This window comes from Palaemon carinicauda, chromosome 29 (genome assembly GCF_036898095.1).
Source record: "Palaemon carinicauda isolate YSFRI2023 chromosome 29, ASM3689809v2, whole genome shotgun sequence".
In the NCBI taxonomy this organism is placed as follows: domain Eukaryota; kingdom Metazoa; phylum Arthropoda; class Malacostraca; order Decapoda; family Palaemonidae; genus Palaemon; species Palaemon carinicauda.
The window spans coordinates 48,878,487-48,897,676 of record NC_090753.1 but is presented as its reverse complement, the minus strand read 5'-3'; the positions used below and the strand labels follow the sequence as shown (position 1 = coordinate 48,897,676).

Here is a 19,190-nt window from a genome sequence, read left to right as displayed (position 1 = left end):
ATGATTACCATTTGTAGACGACTTTACAATAACTGGCTGTATGATTTTCTTATAATTAAAGGAGGGTTATTGAACACTTGCTTCAGTTATTAAAGATTACTTGCATTGTCAGCTGCAACTTTTTCTACATTTCCAGTTCCCAGGAAAGTCTCTCTATAACATTGCAGTAAAAGACTGCTCTCTCCAATTAGTAAGCATCAAACAAAATATCAAATTCCACAATAGTAATGAATTGAATATAGGATTTAGGCATTAAGCCAAGCACTGGGGCATCAAAGGCCATTCAGCGCTACACAATAGTAAGATACTTCAGTACTTTGGGTGCTATAAATTATTTAGCTTGATCTTAGATTCAGTAAAATACTTTTATATGTAGACAAACAAACCATGATATCTGCTCCAAAAGTAGAAACTATTTGGTTAAGACTTCGGGTTTCTTAAAGAAAACAAAGTAATTTTTTTTAAATCCTAACTAAATAGATATAATACAAATGTAAAACTATAATATCTATATCTGGGAACTCTTGCATATCAAGGATGTTGTTTTGTTTAATTATATCTTATTAATACTGTACAGAATGCATGATGCTTTTTCACAACCTCATTACATCAAAATCAAACATCAATGCTTCAAATTTAATTTGTAAACTGAACTTATAAATTCTCTGAAAAAAAAAAAAAACTTTGCAAGAAGCCTTTGAAACTTATTTAATGTGGTGATAAACACATCAAAAGTTTTATATATTTATTTACAATTAAGAGTAGATATATTTTTACAACAAAATGATAAAAATAACCTCAGGGTATCTGATGGGCAATACTCTACAATATTAAACTTGAAGATTTATGGCTTCTCTGATCTTTCCGAGACCTAATTCTAATGAGCCTCTCCACCTTCCTTGGCCACGTATCCAATTTGGTCCTCTGGTAAATGTGGCCAGAATGTTGGATTTTCGGCAGTGATGGACTGTAAATGAGAAAATTAATAAAATGAGCCGTTTGCCATAAATGTGCTCCACTGAGATTTGGGGTGCTACAATCTTACTTAATTTCACTAAAATAACCTGTTAGTTCATTGAAGCCTGATATTAAAGAATGAAATAACACATTTTCATCACTAAAATAACCTGTTAGTTCATTGAAGCCTGATATTAAAGAATGAAATAACACATTCTCACACAAGGTGTAAGAATAAAAATATTGTCAATGAGAAGGAATGTATAACTAATTAAAGCACCATCTGTAATAGCTAGAATTTCTTTCATACACAAAATAGTTGCTGTCAAAGCATGATCTACTGAAACACACACCAAAACATTAATGACCAATTTTACAGTACTAACACAATTAAAGCAAGGCATTGACAGTATAGATTTGCAAAGAAGTTTGGTAACTTCATCACAGACCGGAAAGCTACTTTGCAACATCCTCGGCAAACACGATGTGTGGCTTACTAAATAATTTGAACGTTAACAAGTTTCTTTGAACTTATATCTGACTGCTGTGGACATCTTATGGGGAAACATGATTGGAACTTGTGCATATTTGCACGTGGAACAACCAAATTGCAAAAGCTAATTTCAACTGCATTCTACTGCAATTTGAAAGAACCCCTTACTCTAACAGATATCATCTCTTCCTTGCAAGTGGGAAAAGATGCAGACAAAGATGATGATGATCATCTCTTCCTTGTAACTGTAAAAATTGGTGTTAACCTTTTGTAAAGTCCACATTGCCAAACATGATAATTCCTTTACAACTTTCTGCCTGGAAAGTACAGAAACCCACCATACAAAACCCATTTGCTTTCCAAATTCTGTAATTGAATTATCTAGCACATTTTCTTTAAATTTCTTCCTTTGGGATAAGTTAAGTTACCAGGATCACAGCTTTCATCAGGAAATTCCCTGAATTTTTCTACCCATTATGCAATAAGTACAGATTATTGCACTGTTTACAGCACATTACTAGATTTTGTAAACTTGAGTTGAGAATTTATAGTAACATAGAAGTTTAAGCAATATTTACTCCATTCAAAACTACCTCTGGTTCTTTACTCAAAGAATTTTTATTAGTAGGAATCACGAAATCCAAGTAGACAGTGATGGGCATCATAAAGCAAATGCTACAAGCATTTGAGCAATGGGCATCGTAAAATTGCAATTTATTTTTAGACTGGCATCACAGTTTTTTATTTGTAGTGACTATCATCTTAAAACAAATAAGGGATGCTCTGTCAAAATATGAATATTTTAAAATATATCCTGGGGAACAAAGACAACCAATTTAAAATAACAGGAAGCACTAAACTATACCTAAACGGAGCAATATTTCCCTGCACAGCTTGCAGTCACTTGTTAGGGAAAGCAGATATGAATCGGAGCCAACTAGACACTTTCATGCATTGACAGTTTCCAAAGCTTCAAGGAACATATGATCAATAGATTGCAACTTGTAGCAAATGCATATTATGCAATAACTGGGTTTTGATTCAGGAGTTTAACCTATACTGTTTAAACTCTCCTGGCATACCAAGAAAGGTTGAATTTATGAGCAAGAAGTATGAATAGCTTCAACAAAAACTTGTAGCAAACCGTACCTGTTCGGGGAAAGCCTCTGTCCATTCTTCCATTGTCATCTCGTCATAGGGGATCATAGCTTCCCACTTGGCCAAATCAACCTGCAGCTGGGCAATGCGATTGTTGCTTTCCTTGATGTAGTTCTGAACTTCTGCAGCCTATGAATTCAAATTTGACTAATTAATTAGAAAGAACTTCATTAAATGTTTTTAACACCTATAAAGAATGATTTTACTCTCAAAGCATTTACTTAAGAGACAAAAGTATAGAAGAATACAGCATGCTATCATTTCAAAAGTACCTTTGTCTGACAAAGGAGTCTACTATTATTTTTAAATTACAATAATGTACTGTATAATAAAAGAAACCATTGATATTAGGCTCCGTCCACACAGCTCAGCGAACTATGTTTCGGGTAACGTCGGAATAGAAACAGCAAGCAAAGTTCGGTATAGGGTTTTTCGTATGATTACCTAAGTAATAAAAGCTGTGCCTGTTGGAGGTTAAAGACTAGGGAGATGTCATTGCTGGACGTACAAAGTTACGTTTTTATTGGTCTCGTGAGGCAACTTCAAACTTTTGTTATATAAACAACACCATTTTAGCCATTGGGATGTGAGGGTTGATGTTTTTGAGAGATCATGATGCACTTTAAATTTTTTTTCTTTTTTTTTTAACAATCTGCACAATGCAGGAGTCCGTGTTCCAACGGCCTTCATAGATCTCTCTGGAAGTTTAGAGTATAATTTTACACTAATCTCTGCTTGGAAATCCTTGTTGTAATGTCTATTGAAATTCTGTATAATTGTATCCTATTTGAATATTTGCACTAAAGCTTGTGTGTGTACAAAATTAACCATCCAAATGGTATATTTATTTATGATAAAATCCTGATAAAAGAAATTCAAATGTTCAATCAGCGTCAATGACCTTCAATGTCAGGATGCCAGAAAACTTCTAATGAATCAATCAATCAAGCCTCTAATTCAATTATATTAATATTCCAAACATTAAAACCATACTACAACCTTTCTTATATCCTGATGAGGAAACAAACCAACAATTAAATTTAGGTAACCTTTGGAGATTACCGCAGATTTAATAATACTGTAGCAAACCTTTCAGGGGGACAAAAAAAAATAAATAAAATATTAATAGGTTGATATTTTAAAGTCAACCTGCTGGTATAAAATACTGTATTATAGTAGTAGTTTGGTTTGTCCAACGACAACCTTGCATTTTATTTTGCTAACTATGTGACCTTGTAGTAAAAATGAAATTTTTCCAACTTTGCTTCTTCTTGTATTCAGGGGTGAAATCCCAACAGACCTATAAAAGGGATTTTGACGAAGGAAAAATCTATTTCTGGGGAGAGACCTGTGGTGCCCGGTGAAAAGAGTCCTTCTTGTATTTCTTTTCTGACAAAACCTTCCAATTATACCAGAGAAAGATAAAAGCATGGAATGCTGAAGTTACAACCCTCGCGCGAGCACCTTTTGGGTGTCGTGTATAAAGCAAAGGCGCGTGAAATCCACTATTCACAGGTTGTCTTCCATTTAGTTAATTCCTTCGTCAAAGGGATGGGCCGATACAAAGGCCCTAGTCAACCCCCAGCGCCACACCACCCACGCTACGACGCGAGCGCCATCTGAACAGCATCCTTCTTTTTGGAATCTAAAGTGTTGAATTGTTTTGTGGTGCTCTCGGTCTTTTTTATCAATCGTGGATTTATTTTGTCATGTCCGAAGCTCCATCTTCACACATTCCAATGTTAAGTACCATAGTTTGTTTTGACAGTTTTTTATTGTACCGGGCTTTTGTTTTATATCCAGTATAGTCTGTTTTATTAAAATAGGTCTATTCCTGCGCAAAATAAAATATTAGAAAATTTTTCAAAGCTAAATTAATTTCAGTTACATTAGTTTCAACAAGGTGATGAAATTACTAAGTCGTCTTAATCTGAATACAAAAAATACAATTACGATAAAAAGTTAGTAATTACCAAAGATATCTGCCGATATATTATTAGTTGCAGAAATTTCTTGGTTCCGAAGAAATCTGCGTGATGTCACAGGATGGGGTTTGGGCTCCTGACTATATTTTTTTAATGATGCATTGTTAGTAAGATAATCATACCATACTTTTTTTTTTGAAGTTATGGAAACGGGTGTAAGTTGTAACCTGATTGGTTCTTTAGTTTCATGCATTTTCCAATCAAAGACAATTTTTGCATTTCAGCATAATTACTGAAAACCAGCTTTAGTGAAGACTTGTTTAATGTGGGCTTTCAGTTTGATTTCAGACCATTTTTGTTTCGGTAAATTTTATGAATGAGCCATGGGTAACCAACTCAAATGCTGTAAAATTATTTTTAGTTCTGTAGTGTAAATGAATACTTAGCTTCTAATCTAGTGTCAATTAGAACATTTCATGGTAAATGTGAACATTTCGAGTTTCTTTATGCATACCATATGTGCATAGGTGGTTTATTGTAAGGTTTCGATATTTGTTTTTGTGGTGTTGTAGGTGAGGTTAGGAAGGGAGGGGGGTGGGGCATTAAGTAGTAGAGGAGACCGCCTCTTAGGTTATGCAAACGTGGTATGGTTACTCGGCTACCATTTACTTCACCAGGGTTTTGCACCACCCAAAACCCCATTTCCCTCTGTGGTTGGTTTCACATCACTATAGTACAGAGCATCACAGTGGTAATGTTGATTATGAGATTGGAATCAACATTATTATTATTATTACTTGCTAAGCTACAACTCTGAAAATTATAAAAACCTAGATGATTAAAAATTTTCTATTTCCTCATTGCTCTAAATTTAACTAATTTCTATTTCGAGCGTCGACCCTTACATGCGAATCTCTTTCACTTTGTTCATAGTAGTAGTACCTTAGGGTCGAGGCATAAGCAACAACTGTGCATCTAATGTATCTTAATTAAATAGTCTTAAGTCCCAATGTTCTATAACACAATTATAACCCATTATTTAAGTATGTTTGATATCACGTATACAGCATACACAGGGGTGTATGTATGATAGCGGCCACCTGTATGTATTATGATGAACTTAGAATACAGCAGTGTAAAGGGGGTCGTAGGGCGGATGTTAGCCCTCCTTTTAGTTAAGTAGGTGAGGACACAGCTTTTAGGTTAGGTTAGGGGTAAAGTTTAGTTTAGTTGATGTTCATTTTTAATGAACACGTGAGGAACTGGCCGCTGATATCCAAAGGCTCCCATACGCAGAACAAGCATTACATCTACTGTAAGTTACTGTAGTGCAGTTATTGATAAAACTACAAGATGTTACTGTAGTTCTCGATTCATCTACAGTACTATAATTAGAGCCTTTGTATAACAACGGACATGATCTCTCAATTGCATAGACTCCCTAACTTCTCCATCTAACCTAACCTATAAGCGGTTTCCTTAACCATTTACCTAAGGGGGGGGGACGCTGCAATCCCCTTTAGACTGCTGTATTCCTAGCGATACTTAAAAAATACACCCCCAAATAATTATCGAAGTACCCCATAGCTGAAAATTCAAATGGCAGATTTCATACACTATGAAGAAATGTCAAAGCCACCGATAAACTTACGGCCTCTTTCTGAACCCCATCGATCTCTGCTGAAACAGTGTCGGCTGGGTAAGGAATTTTCAGAGCCTCGTACTGCTTTTGGAACTCTTCGACCATTCCCGGAATTGCAATGCGAGACTTGTATGCGGCGAAATCGATTGGAGGAGCTGCTTCGGGTAAAGTGAGCACTCTGGAAAACGAAAACAAGAAAATAAGTTGAAAGTACTAAAGCTGGCCTAACCTACTTAAAATTATTCAGCTGAAGTCCAATACCTATTTACAGTAGCCCTACCAGCCTGGGCTAAGCAATACTACCGTATGGTAGTTACCTAAATTAGCTCCTATAAAACGGTTGGACGGTATTTATTGCTACTTATTCCCTATATAAACAAATTATAATAAAATATTTATAATATTAGCTTCCAAAAAGGGACATTCAATCAATGAAAGTCTCGTTAATACGTAGCCGGCAGGAGCATCCTATGGCCATAACAATCCATCTTAAAATCGAATTGTAGAAAACTACTTACTTCCTAAGATATCCATCTGATTTTGCCTTAAAAGTATTGAACATGGCCTTCTGGCCCTCAGGAACTCGGGCGGCAAAGGCAGCCCAGTCAATTGCCGAAGCAGCTACTCTTTTCGCAGCCATTTTGGGATGTTATGGAGTCTCTTGAGTTGGTCGGTCACAACACGAAAACAGCTGAGCTTCGGACGGGAAGTCGTCTGCCGGCTTCGTTCAACTTGGCATTTTAACTTCTAAACACCTTTTTTTCTCATTTTAATTTGAAATTTGTTCAGATTTTATTAAATTGTACAAATATCATAACTAATTTACGATTTTTATTGCCATTGCTATATCTTAAGATAATTGTAATTTACTCAAAGATAGTGTGCCGGGTTCGTTCAACTTGATAATTTTGCCAATTTTAACTTATAACATTTTTTTGCTTATTTGAAATTTATAAAAATTTTATGAAATTTATATAAATCTCAATTAATGTAGGCCTACGTTTTTATTGTCATTGCTATGTTTTATGATAAACATAATTTACTCGGATAGTTTACCGGTTTCGTTCAACTAGGATATTTTGGCGACTTTTAATTTTTATTTCTATTTTAGTTTGATATCGACACATTTCATTTAATTGAAAAAAAATCTTGATGAAATTTCGATCATTACTAATATTCTGTTTTTCAGATATATAATTTATCCCAAAGACCGGTGATGGCTTCGTTCAAGTAGATAATGGTGCCTTGGATATTGGTTCCGCGCAGTATCTTATTTCACGTTTTTCTATTCATATCCAAAGATTGTAATATATTCCATACAAGTTGATTTAGGTTTGATTAATAGGGTAGAAATTTATTTCTATCCTATGATAATAGGAAGGATTTCGAACATTTAAGAATTAAAACAAATTTTGTTCAGTGTTGGGCGTTATTCAGTAAAACTAATTCATTCGTTTTTATATATTCGTAAGATAACTTTCTGGTATGTAGGCTAACTTTAAATTAATCGATAGTATTATAAATATATGCAGTATAACAGTTATTTTAAACCCGATCTGTCCTCAAGCAAAGCGAACACAGCCTTATTTTACATTATGTAACAAGCGAATGTAAAGTAGATAGTTATCGGTAAATCTTCATAATATTTGTAATCAATTTAGTATGTTTATTTTTAATCTTTTTGAGGTCCTGGATATTACTTGAGATAATTTTTTTTAATATCTTGTAGTTTATTCTCTCTCTCTCTCTCTCTCTCTCTCTCTCTCTCTCTCTCTCTCTCTCTCTCTCTCTCTCTCTCTCTCTCTCTCTCTCTCTCTCTCTCATGATAATAGTATTGATGAAATGATAATAATTATTAGATGTCTATTGGGGTACATTTTGCAGAATTTAGTAGATCCTGGCAAAATATGCAGTAGTGTCTAATGTTGAATTTTGACTAAATAGTGGTATGTGAATTTCCAGTTAACCATTCGAAACATTCAACTGATTTTATTAAATGTAAATTTATCATTCCACTAACCTATATGTATTTGACAACATGCTCACTGTATTCAGCTGTCAATATTAGAAAATAGGAGTGATTTATTACAGTATGCTGTATAATTATTCTGATATATGACCATGCTAATTTATACGTTTAAAAAAAAACTATTTCAAACTCTCCAAATGAATACATATGAAAGGTTACCACAGCAAGAAAAGATCTACTCAAAATTATTGCATTAGCCTTTTCATGTTAGCCCCATGGCCGTGCTGAAACCTCGGGTGCAGAGTGGGGAAAAAAAAGTTGTCCGTTTGGCCCTTGTTGAGGTCTAAACGCTCAAAATTGGTCCTTATTAACAACATTTGGCTACCTAAAATGCTGTTTGTCCCCTTAACAAAATTTGACTTCTTTTTGGCATCTTTTAACAAAGTACTCCTATTATTGAACAGCAATGAGAAGTTCTCATTATGTTCAGTCTCCTCTGGAAAAGGTCCACACAAGTCAACATTGTCATTTATTGCTACCTCTTCTTTTATTTAGTTTATGAATTTGGACTATATACAGTAGACTACAAGGGTCATTGCTAATTTGGTTCAAGTAAAATATACTGATTTTGTCTCACTAAATGTGTTTTTATGAAGAGCCACCATAGTTTGTTTTCTCTAGTTCATTGAAGACCATCATGTAACCATCTAATTACAGTAACTCTTGGGTTAGGAAAAATAGCCTTTAAACCTGTTGTGATATTACCGCGAGAGCGGCGAGAGAGTTATGGGGTCCTTTGACTGGCCAGGCAGTATTACATTGGAACCCTCTCTCTGATTAAGACTCTCTTTCCTTTGCTTGTATATACACCGAATAGTCTGACCTATTCTTTCCACATTCTCCTCTGTCCTCATACACCTGAAAATACTGCAATTACTAAAAAATTCTTCTTCACTCAAGGGTTAACTACTGCAATGTAATTGTTCTGTAGCTATTCTCCTTGTGAAAAGGGTAGAAGAGAGACTTAGCTATGGTGGACAGCTCTTCTAGGATCAGAAGGATTCTCCAAAATCAAACCATTGTTCTCTTAGTCTTGTTTAGTGTCATGGCCTCTGTACCATGGTCTTCCACTGTCTTTGGTAGAGTTTTCTTGATTGATGGTACACTCGGGCACACTTATTTTTATCTTGTTTCTCTTCCTTTTTTTTTTTTTAAGTTTTTATTGATTTGTGAAATATTTATTGTAATGTTGTATTTAAACTTTTGTAGTATATATCCTTATTTCCTTTCCTCACTGAGCTATTTTCCTTGTTGGCGCCCTTGGGCTTAAAGCATCCTGCTTTTTCAACTAGGGTTGTAGTTTAGCAAGTAATAATAATAATAATAATAATAATAATAATAATAATAATAATAATAATTTTACATTTACATCAAAAAGTACTAGCCTTTGAAATATTTAGAACAACCCTAATTTGGACCTAATGGCCATGCACTGATGATGAAAGGAATGCCATTCAGTGACCAGATGCAACTGGAGGCACACTTTTAAAGCAGCTGTACTGTGACAATAAAAGATGTGGGACAGCAAGATTGAAGAAAGGAAGTAGAAACAAAGTTAAAGGCTAAAAAGAGGGTGCTAAGGCCCATAGGGATGCTACAAAGACACTTGGTAGTACTGTACTTGCATTGTAACACCGGAGACACATTAACAATAGTCTTCCACTGAGGGTCATTTCTCAAGGTGTTGTATGAATACTTAAGAGTGTAAACAGGGTACGTTGTGAAATAAAATTTAAGGAGCAGGACATCAACAAGAAAGGAAGCAAAAACAAAAGTACAGTTGGAAGCCAAAAATTGATTGCATTAAAACATAGAAGGGTCAGAACAGTACCACTTATGACTTTGTAAGGCACACTGCACGTGGCATCAGAAGGGTTCTTTGAAACATCCTTTTACAGTTGCAATGCTTTCTGCCTTGTACATTTCAACTGTTTCCTTCAATCTCTTCCCACATGACTGTTGAGCTTCTACTACTGTCGTGTTTCAGCTTTTGCTTCCTATTCATGGCCAGACTCTTTGGTTTCAAGCTCTGTTAACCTAAGAATACGACTACAGTCTCATAAATCTAATGTACTGTATAATAGGAATAAAAAGTAATTTAATATTTTTAACACTTGCATAGATTCCTAGGCAATTTTCTTGACTTTCTCAATGCCATGCATTTACTGTATATTACACTAATCGGTAACCTAGTTTGCATCTCGAGAGAGCATTTTACCCCTGATTGTCATTTAACCAAAATTTTCACCATTCTGTTTTTAAATTTGGACCATGCACACTATGTTAAGAATACACCATACAGTAATTATGATTTCTTAGTTGCTTCATATCTTTTGGATGGGGGTTCGGGCCCCTCTCAATTTCTTTAGTTTATAGTAGACCTCCGGTTTATGGTGTCCCTAGCTTACGTTTTTTCAATGCTACGGTGTGGAATAGGATGTTTTTTTGTCCCCTCGTTACGACATTTTTCCCCACCTTACGGCATCGAATTCCAAAATTCAAACTTGGTGGTTTTTCGCGTACGACTGTGCGAGTCACTAGCCTACCCCCATGCTCATACGTCACTAAGAAGCTGGTCTGTTATTGGTCGGCGTCACGGCGTACTAAGATGCCGATAGGCTATTGGCCGAAATCCATCCCACAATGCTTGAGAGAGATGCTGCCTCTCTCTCTGTTATACACGCGTCAATTCAGAATCTCGTGTGCGTTTCGTAAAGACTTGATCTCGTGTGAGTGCTTGCGATATCGTATTTTTTGTTCATTTTAGTGCTAAATTCTAACTTTAATTCGTTAGCCATGGGTCCCAAGATTGCTAGTGATGTTAAAGGGAGAAGAGAGAAGATGATTACTGTACTATGGAAACGAAGCTGGAGATAATAAAGAAATACGAAGAAGGCATGCGCATCGTTAATCTCGCTAGTAAGAAACTGTGGCCAGCTGTTGTGGCAGAACGAGACTTCGAAGGTTTCGAACCGTCAACCGAAGACGAGGCCGTTGATGATCCTGCCCCTGAGGGTGATGTTGAGGAAATAATTTCAATCGGGAGGTCCATGGGGCTTGTTTTCGATGAGGCTGACGTCCATAACCTTATCGAGGAGCACAGGGAGTAGCTTACGACTGAAGACTTGAAGGAGTTGGAGGCAATGCAGTTGACCATCATTCAAGAGGACGCACAGCTCTAGTGGTGGCGAGGACGGGGGGAGACTGAAGAAACGACATCGGCAGAAATAAGGGAAGCTATTGGTTGGTATGAAAACCTTACGAGTTTCATTGAAGAAAAACTTCACACAGGTCGTCTTATGGAGAGTGTTAATGACAAGTGTATGAGTCATTTTAGAAATATGCTGAGGAATTGTCAGAAACAGGCTTCTTTGGATAGATATTTCTCCAAAAGAGAAGTGTCGGAAAGCAAAGATGATATAAGTGATTCTATTAATAAAAGCTAAAAGTGATTTTTTAAGTTCTAAAAAAAATCATAAAAATTTCAAAAGACGAAAACAAAAAAAAGCATTTTAAGTGTTTAATAGTATGAATAAATTTATCATTAAGTGTACATAACATAATTAGCATCGATACATTTTTATATCTACCATTTCCACCCCCCTCTGCCTCCACCCACTACCAGCTCAAGTCACGTCACTCCAAAGGTAAATAAAATTTAATTTTTCCTTTACAGTACAATACAGTATATAGTTTTTATTTATACCTGTAATGTTATTTAATTATATACTGTACAGTACATGTATATTATATATAAGTATACTGTAGTACAGTGCTTACTATACTATTTTGTTACATACTAATTTTCAATGTTTTTACCTGGGGTTTTGCACGCATTAGCTATTCTATTGCCCGCCATACGACATTTTCACCATACGATACCAACTCCGGAACGAATTAATGTCGTATGGCGGGGGTCTATTGTACTGTATTGTATTCTAGTGTCTGCAACGATCATCCTTGCAAGATGGGGAAGCCTGTAGGAGTATCTGCAAAGTCATCAGCAGTCATTGCCTGTCCCTCCTGGACCTAGCTTGATGGAGATGGATCTTGGCCGCTGATGTTAAGTATATATGGCCGGTCTTTAAAGCATAGTTCTGTCCTTTGCTTCTGCCTCTCATGAACAAACTTTAACCTCAAGTCTCTTAAATTTACAATAATTATTGGAATGTTCTCTAATACTTTACTGGAGAATTTACCAGAAATGAAAATTATGTTATCTACAGTAGAAGCATCAATATGCACAAAAAATCTTAAGTTTAACCTTCAAGAAGTAATGCAATTGGGTTATCCATCATTCAAGCATTCGCTAATCATACACTGAAGTAATCCCTTGCCTTTCTTCTCCCATGAGTTAATCTCTTATCCCTAGGGAAATTATAAGCTACCCTCAATAACAGAACAAAGTATAGATGCCAGGAAAACAACCAGAATGAAAAACATTGGCAAATTTATTAATTTTGAAGAAATATTTTGATAAAATGTTTGTGAAGATGAAATATTTTTTTTTTATCTAATATTCTCAATGCTCGAAATTATTGTACAAAAGCGTACAATACCTAAGGTATCTATTGCACATCGCACTGGACGCAAAATAATCGTACATGTACGATAATTATCGTACGAACGACGAGCCTGTTACCTGCCCCATCCCCTTGAATGTGCAACGTCTTAGAACAGACCATGTAGTTCACTGGCACTCTTGGCAGAGAGCAGGCCTAGCGGTTTGTAAGGTGCGCCTTTCAGGGCTTGTAGCACGCGAACTATGTTCCAAGGAGGAGGTCTGACTTTCAACTGAGAGCAAGTGCACTCAAAACTCCATATGATGAGAGGCAATTTCACCGAGGAGGAAATCTCAATCTTAAGGCTGAGCAGTAACCTTTCACCACTAAGACCAGGCAGAGTTTTTCCTCCCTGAGGTACTGTACATGAAAAACTCTATCACTGGAATAGCAGCATTGAGAGGAGCAATACCCCTTCCATGACACCAACCACAAGAAAGCCCACTTTGCTTGGTAGACTGCGGATTATGACTCCGGGAAGTATCCTGACTTTCTTTTTGCAACCAGTCGCTTTGAGGAGTTGCTTGGTAATCTCCAGGCATTAAGTCGTAGCGAAGCTACTGCTCTGTGTAATATTTTTGCGAGTGGTTGTCTAAGTAGATCGGGAAGTGGAGGAAGCTCCCTTGGTACCTCTGTGAGCAGATGTAGGTCAGGAAACTGTTCTGCGTGTTGCCAAATCGGAACTATTAGTGACAAAGATCTTGCGATGCCCTTACTTTGTTCAGAAGACTCCTCACCAGGCAGAAGGTGGGGTGAGGAATAAATAGAAAGCCATGTTGTGCCACTGATGTTGAAGGTATTCTGCCAGATGGCTTGGGGATCTGGTACTGGTGAGAACGCTGGAAATTTTCGGTTTTGGGACATCGCGAACAGGTCTATCATCGGCGAACCCCACACTCTAGACTTTGTTGGCTATCTGATATTTCAAAAACCACTCTGACAATTTGAGTGATTCTGCTCAGATTGTCTGCCAGAACATTTCGCTTGCCCAGGATGAAGCGGGCTGATAGTGCTACCGAGTTTTCTTTCGTCCATCTTATCTCCACAGCTAGATGGCCGAGGGGCTGAGAGAAAGTACCTCCATGCTTATTTATGTAAGCCACTACTGTGGTGGTCTCTCTCATCAGCACCAAAGAGTGTCCTGTAAGGTGCTGATGGAATTGCTTGAAGGCTAGAAAGGTTGCCCTCATTTTCAGGTTTATGTGGCACTGTTGCTCAGACTCGGGCTAAAGCCCGGGGTCCCAATGGTGCAGCAGGCGAGCCTCCCACATTTCTTTTGACATATCGTGAAGAGCATCAATTCCAGGGAGGAGAGAGAAGGTCTGTTCCCTTGAGTTGAGCAGATTGGTGTCTGACACCCACCGACTCGGGTCTCTCATTTACTCTGACCGTATCGGAACCAGATGGTTCGGAGGGTCTTTGTACAGAGACTTGGTCTTCAGCTGCAACTGGAAAGATCAGATGAGAAGACGGCCGTCAGGAACCAGTCTCTACAAGGAGCCTTGGCCACCGATGTGCTGGTAACTTATCTAGCAATAGAAACAGGTGAGCTGCCTGTCAGTCTCTTAGTCTATATACAGAAAGATTTTGTCTAGTTTTATCCTGAGATATACCAGATCTTTTTGTCTAGTTTTATCCTGAGATATACCAGATCTTGTGAAGGTTGTAGAGAGGACTTTTTGTGATTTACCAAAATCCCCAAATCGTGACACAACTTGATTAGTTTGTCTTCGTGAAGGTGAAGGATCTCCATTGAGTCTACAAGAATCAGCCAGTCGTCTAGGTATCGAAGGAGACGAATGCCGTTCTTGTACGCCGAGATAGACACCAGGGAAAAGAACTGCGTGAACACCTTAGGTGTTCTGGACAGACCGAAACACAGCACCTTGAATTGGTATTTCTTGTTTAGAACAAATCGTGGATACTTTCTTGATGATGTATGAATTGGGATCTGGAAGTATGCAGAGAACCATGACTGCTTTCCAGCCTCCAGGACCAGTCTCTACAAGTAAGAGTTAACTGTAGAAGCCTGGAGACCCATCTAGGACCTCTTGAGAGCATCCTTCTCCAACATGGTCTGGACTGCGTCCTGAAGGGCTTGTTCCTTCATGGATCCTTTCGCGCTGGAACTCTACTGGATGTCAGATTGTAGGAAGGAATGTGTGCGAACGGGATGTGGTATTTCGCTCGGAGGACGAAAACTGACCAAGGTTCAGCCCCGTGAAACCTTCACCAGTGGACTGGCAGGAGGAATTTCCCCCTCGCAGAATTAGCCATGCCTTCCACCTTTTGTTCCACTACCACTGGAACCTTCGGCCAAAAAGGGCTGGTTGGGACCCTGCTTCTTGGAAGTGACCTGCTTTGCAACTTAGAGACTCCATCTTGTGCCCCTGGCGTTTTATTGGTGACAATCGCTGCGGCAGAGGTACCAATGAATACGAGCGAGGTCATTGTCTGGTGATATAGTAAGTCTTGGCTTGCCTTCCTCCATCTCTCAGCAACTTCTTTGATATCCTCACGTTAAAGGGAAAGGGGCCGTCCATTGAGGAGTTGCTTAGCTTTATAGCTTCCCTCCCAGATATGTACTTCTGGACTTTTTGAGAGGTTACAGCATCCAGCCTTCTCAAAACCTAGTTGACCCACTGGTTGAATGTTGTGGGTAAGAAATTCCAGTCCTGGTGCCTGAGAGAAGGAAAGCAGACATTGCTTCCTGATTGGTGTTAAAGTCTTCATTCCTGAAGAGGTCTCCCACCAATCCCAACCAGTAGTCCAGCCAAGAGCACCTTGCAACCCACTCCATGTTTCCAGTTTCCACTGCAGTGAAAGCCACAGGCAGAGAAGCTACTTTATCCAGGGGCATATTCTGGGTGAAGGCCAGAATTGTTGGGTCCAAACGAAAGGGTGACAGCTTGTCATCTATGATCTTGTAGTACTTCTAATGTATGTACAGTGGAGGAAGCAAATTAATTGAGTTTACTGACTTGAGGGACTGAAACTCCTGCCACTTGGGCGTGAGCCCTGTTCTTGGCATCTGTAACCCCTCTAGACCAAGGCATGGCTACCTAAGTCTTGGTAAGCCAGGGGTGTCATAGAAGAGGTCAAGGGCAGTATTCTTTCCCTCACCAGGAGCTTTATCTGGTTTTCCCAAGGAGTTTATCTTACGGATGCAAGACAGCACCTAGAGAAAGACATGGTTAGTCTTTCTGCTTCAAGGAAGAAATAATTGGACTGGCTGACACAGGTATCATTCAGTTGTTATGTTCAGAACCATTGTCAAAGGGTCTTTCGCCCCCAGGCTCTCTTCCATAGGAGCCCAGGGTGGGCCAGTCTTCAACTAATCGGCGAGTAAACTTAAGACCTCGAAAGGAGGCTGCTATGTTCTGGTCTTACAGACAAACTGGATCTAAAAGACCTAACTCATATCTGGTTGCTCTGATATCTAGTGACAATTCTTCAAAATGGTCTTAGTATCTTTTCTATCTCATGGACAAATCTTTAAGTCTGAGAGAATGGAGGAAGTCTCCTTCCGCATATGTTCCTTAGATTGAATGTCCTCAGAAGGTCCGCGAGGAGGAATTGAAACCTTTTGCAATTGGAGCAGGGAGTTCTTGCCGAGCTCACTCTATCGGCAAGAGCCAATGGTTGTCAGTAAAGAAGACCTCTCTCGGAGATCTCGAGCCCCTGCTGGTTCTGGGATGGTGAGAGTCCCCTGAGGCTGTTAGACCTAGGTGGCTTCATCCTCTTCTGGGGCTTTCCCACCCAGTGTTTCAGCCAGTACCTAGAGGGATGGAAGGCAAGGTGCCACCAGAGAAGGAATCTGCTTTATTGCAGTGCTACTACACCCAAGGTATGACAGAGGGTTACTCCTCCCAGAGGACTCTGAAACCTCCAAAGGGATGATTGGTGTACCCTACGGAGGTAACACTGAAGGAGCGTGGGTTGGTCTGGGGACTGCCTGCACAAGGTCTGCATACCAAGGAATATCCTTTGAAAAGGCAAGTTCATCCATTGGGGCACCATGAGTGCTTTGTAGGCTTGGGTGGAGTCCCAAGGAAGGGGCGAGCATGAACGGGTGGTTTATTGTGTTCGCCTACATACTCTGCTTCAAGAACGGTCAGGTAGCTGATCGCGAGCGAGTGTACTCTTGCCAACTACTGAAGTAGGACGAAGAAATGTAAGTTGCACTACATAAGTAGCAGTCCTTAGTGAGCGCGATTGCTGTACCAATTGATGGCGAGACAGGCTCTGGTACAGCGAGCCCCTGCATACTTGTGCCCAGGTAAGGTGGCAAGCTGCACAATGGTGAGAGGGCACATGCTACATTGGTACAGTACTGCATTCCTGTGGTACGTGTGATGCTGAAGCGTGACATGTTGGCAAGTAAGGGCTCACAAACTTGCTATTGTGAGAATTGTGAGCAAACTTGGTAGAACGTAGACCTTCGTGAGGTGGAAGAGTTTGCCCACCCACCTTGCTAGTACTTGGTGGATGGGTGCGCAAAACTCGCCCGCGAGACTAGGATTTATGCTTTCACGCACTATGGTGAAACTCTGCCTTACACTATCCTACAAGAGGAAGGACTTGCACGGGAAAAGACGAAGGAGGGGCTGTTGTTATGCTCTGGTGTGCATGCAGAACAACACTTTTTCCCTCATATGAGGTTGAAACCAGAGGTGCAGATAACTCACAAAATGTTGAGGATTTTGCAGTATTTTACAGACATGCCGGCGAGGGGCGGCAGCTCTGAATAGCCGCCTAAGCCCATCTTCGTCTAGCTCAGAAAAGCTATGCTCCAAAGATCTAGAAAGAGGCATCGATGAATTGAGCACACGCTTGTGGAAGCTCCTGGCAGTAGCAACCACTCAGGAGACGGGCACTTCACTCACGAATCAGACAGGCTCTCATCACCTGGTGGAGGCACTCTGTGCAGCCTCAGGTTGGGGGGCAGGTATTGTAAGGTGTGAAACATAGCCGAAGCTAGTATCTGGGTTCACTCTGAGGGGATCCCCCAATTGGTAACCACACGGGCACTAGTCTACAACTGCTCACGTTCGTCCGCCTAAGCAGAACAAATGAAGGGCAGTAGAGCAGAAGCTTAAGTTGCTACTGTAGTGACATGACATTCCATTGGTAAGTGACCTACAGTATCGCTAAGGGGAAGTCCTAAGTGACACTTGGGGAGGCAGTTGTGTGCTCCTCCTGTCTCCCTAACCAAAAAACCTCTAGCAACTGTTCCTTGCATGGGGTACCTGAGAGCCCCAAGGAAGGCCACAGCTGACGCACAGTGAGCAGAGAGACCCCTACAGCCGAGAGAGGCGCCGCTTTGCTAAGGGATGTGACTGAATCCTCAGAACCACAAGGTTGTCTAGGGGTCAATAGGATACCACTCTTGCTCAACCATTCCCGGCGGAAACTGATAGAGCAGTGTCATTGTGATGGGAATGAGCCGATGGAGGAAGACGGTGAGGTTTTATTATCTAAGAGGATGAACTTGAAGGGGAAGAGTCCCGCTTGGCATTCTTCTTCCACTGCCTACAAAACCTCTGTGGATGGCCACTAACTACATACCTCACAAGGAGACTCCTGCACGCAGGACAGAGGACGAAGATCCGTCAAAATGGCTGACATGGTGTCACATCAGTGCCCTTCAATGTGCAGACAAAACCACATCGCAGAGCCTCATGTTACAGTTGCCCTGAAAGGAAGAGTAAAACTACAAATTTTATTTACTGTAATTTTTAAGTGGAGTCCAAGGGAAGGCTTCAAGTCCAATCAAGATCACCATCTGCCTTGGTGCCCATTACATCCCCTTATAAATGCAAAGAATAACAGATGCCCAAGATAAGAGCTTCGTTAGATTATTTGTTGTGCAGCAACATTAGGGCCTATAGAAAAGGTGTCTAAAGACTTGTGTGTGTGCAGTCTCTAAGGTTATAGTTTGTAAGTGGTTTTTCTCTGCCAAACTCAAGCTTTAAGAACTTATGCTAGAGTGGTTTTTGCTTAACGCTATGGTTGCGGCAAGCCCACGTTTATCATGTGCTTGAGGGTGGACCCTTGGAGACTCTTCCCCTGAGTATTTTTAGGCTCTCAGGATAGTTCCTCTCAACCAGAAAGTGTTTCTCGATACATTTTTCATTTCTTCGAGTGGTTAGTGCTCACAAACAAATTGGAGATTCTAGGCCTAAGGTACTGCGTTCTCTTAAAATATTTACACACTGCTCTTACGGGACATAGTAACATATCATCAGTTACCTCTTAAAGAGACATGATCATGAAAGATACAAATCTGAGATTGTGATCAACTGGAATTTGGCCACCAATTCTGGAACAAAGGACAAAGATAGTTCTTTCCAGCACGTACGTTCTCTACCAAGCCGAATTAAAAAATAACTTCGTTACTGGTGCAGGTGTGAGCGAGTGGCCG

General features: G+C 39.5%; 1 protein-coding gene across 1 annotated transcript; it reads right to left on the bottom strand.

The window, feature by feature from the left end:
• Positions 1 to 731: 731 nt before the first annotated feature.
• LOC137622187 (ATP synthase subunit d, mitochondrial-like) lies at positions 732 to 6,892 on the bottom strand. Its single transcript, XM_068352627.1, has 4 exons — positions 6,694 to 6,892; positions 6,185 to 6,353; positions 2,600 to 2,737; positions 732 to 967 (listed from the first exon to the last, which is right to left on the bottom strand). Exons 1-4 carry the CDS (start codon positions 6,813 to 6,815, stop codon positions 878 to 880), a joined length of 519 nt encoding a protein of 172 aa, XP_068208728.1. The 5' UTR covers positions 6,816 to 6,892; the 3' UTR covers positions 732 to 877.
• Positions 6,893 to 19,190: the final 12,298 nt, after the last annotated feature.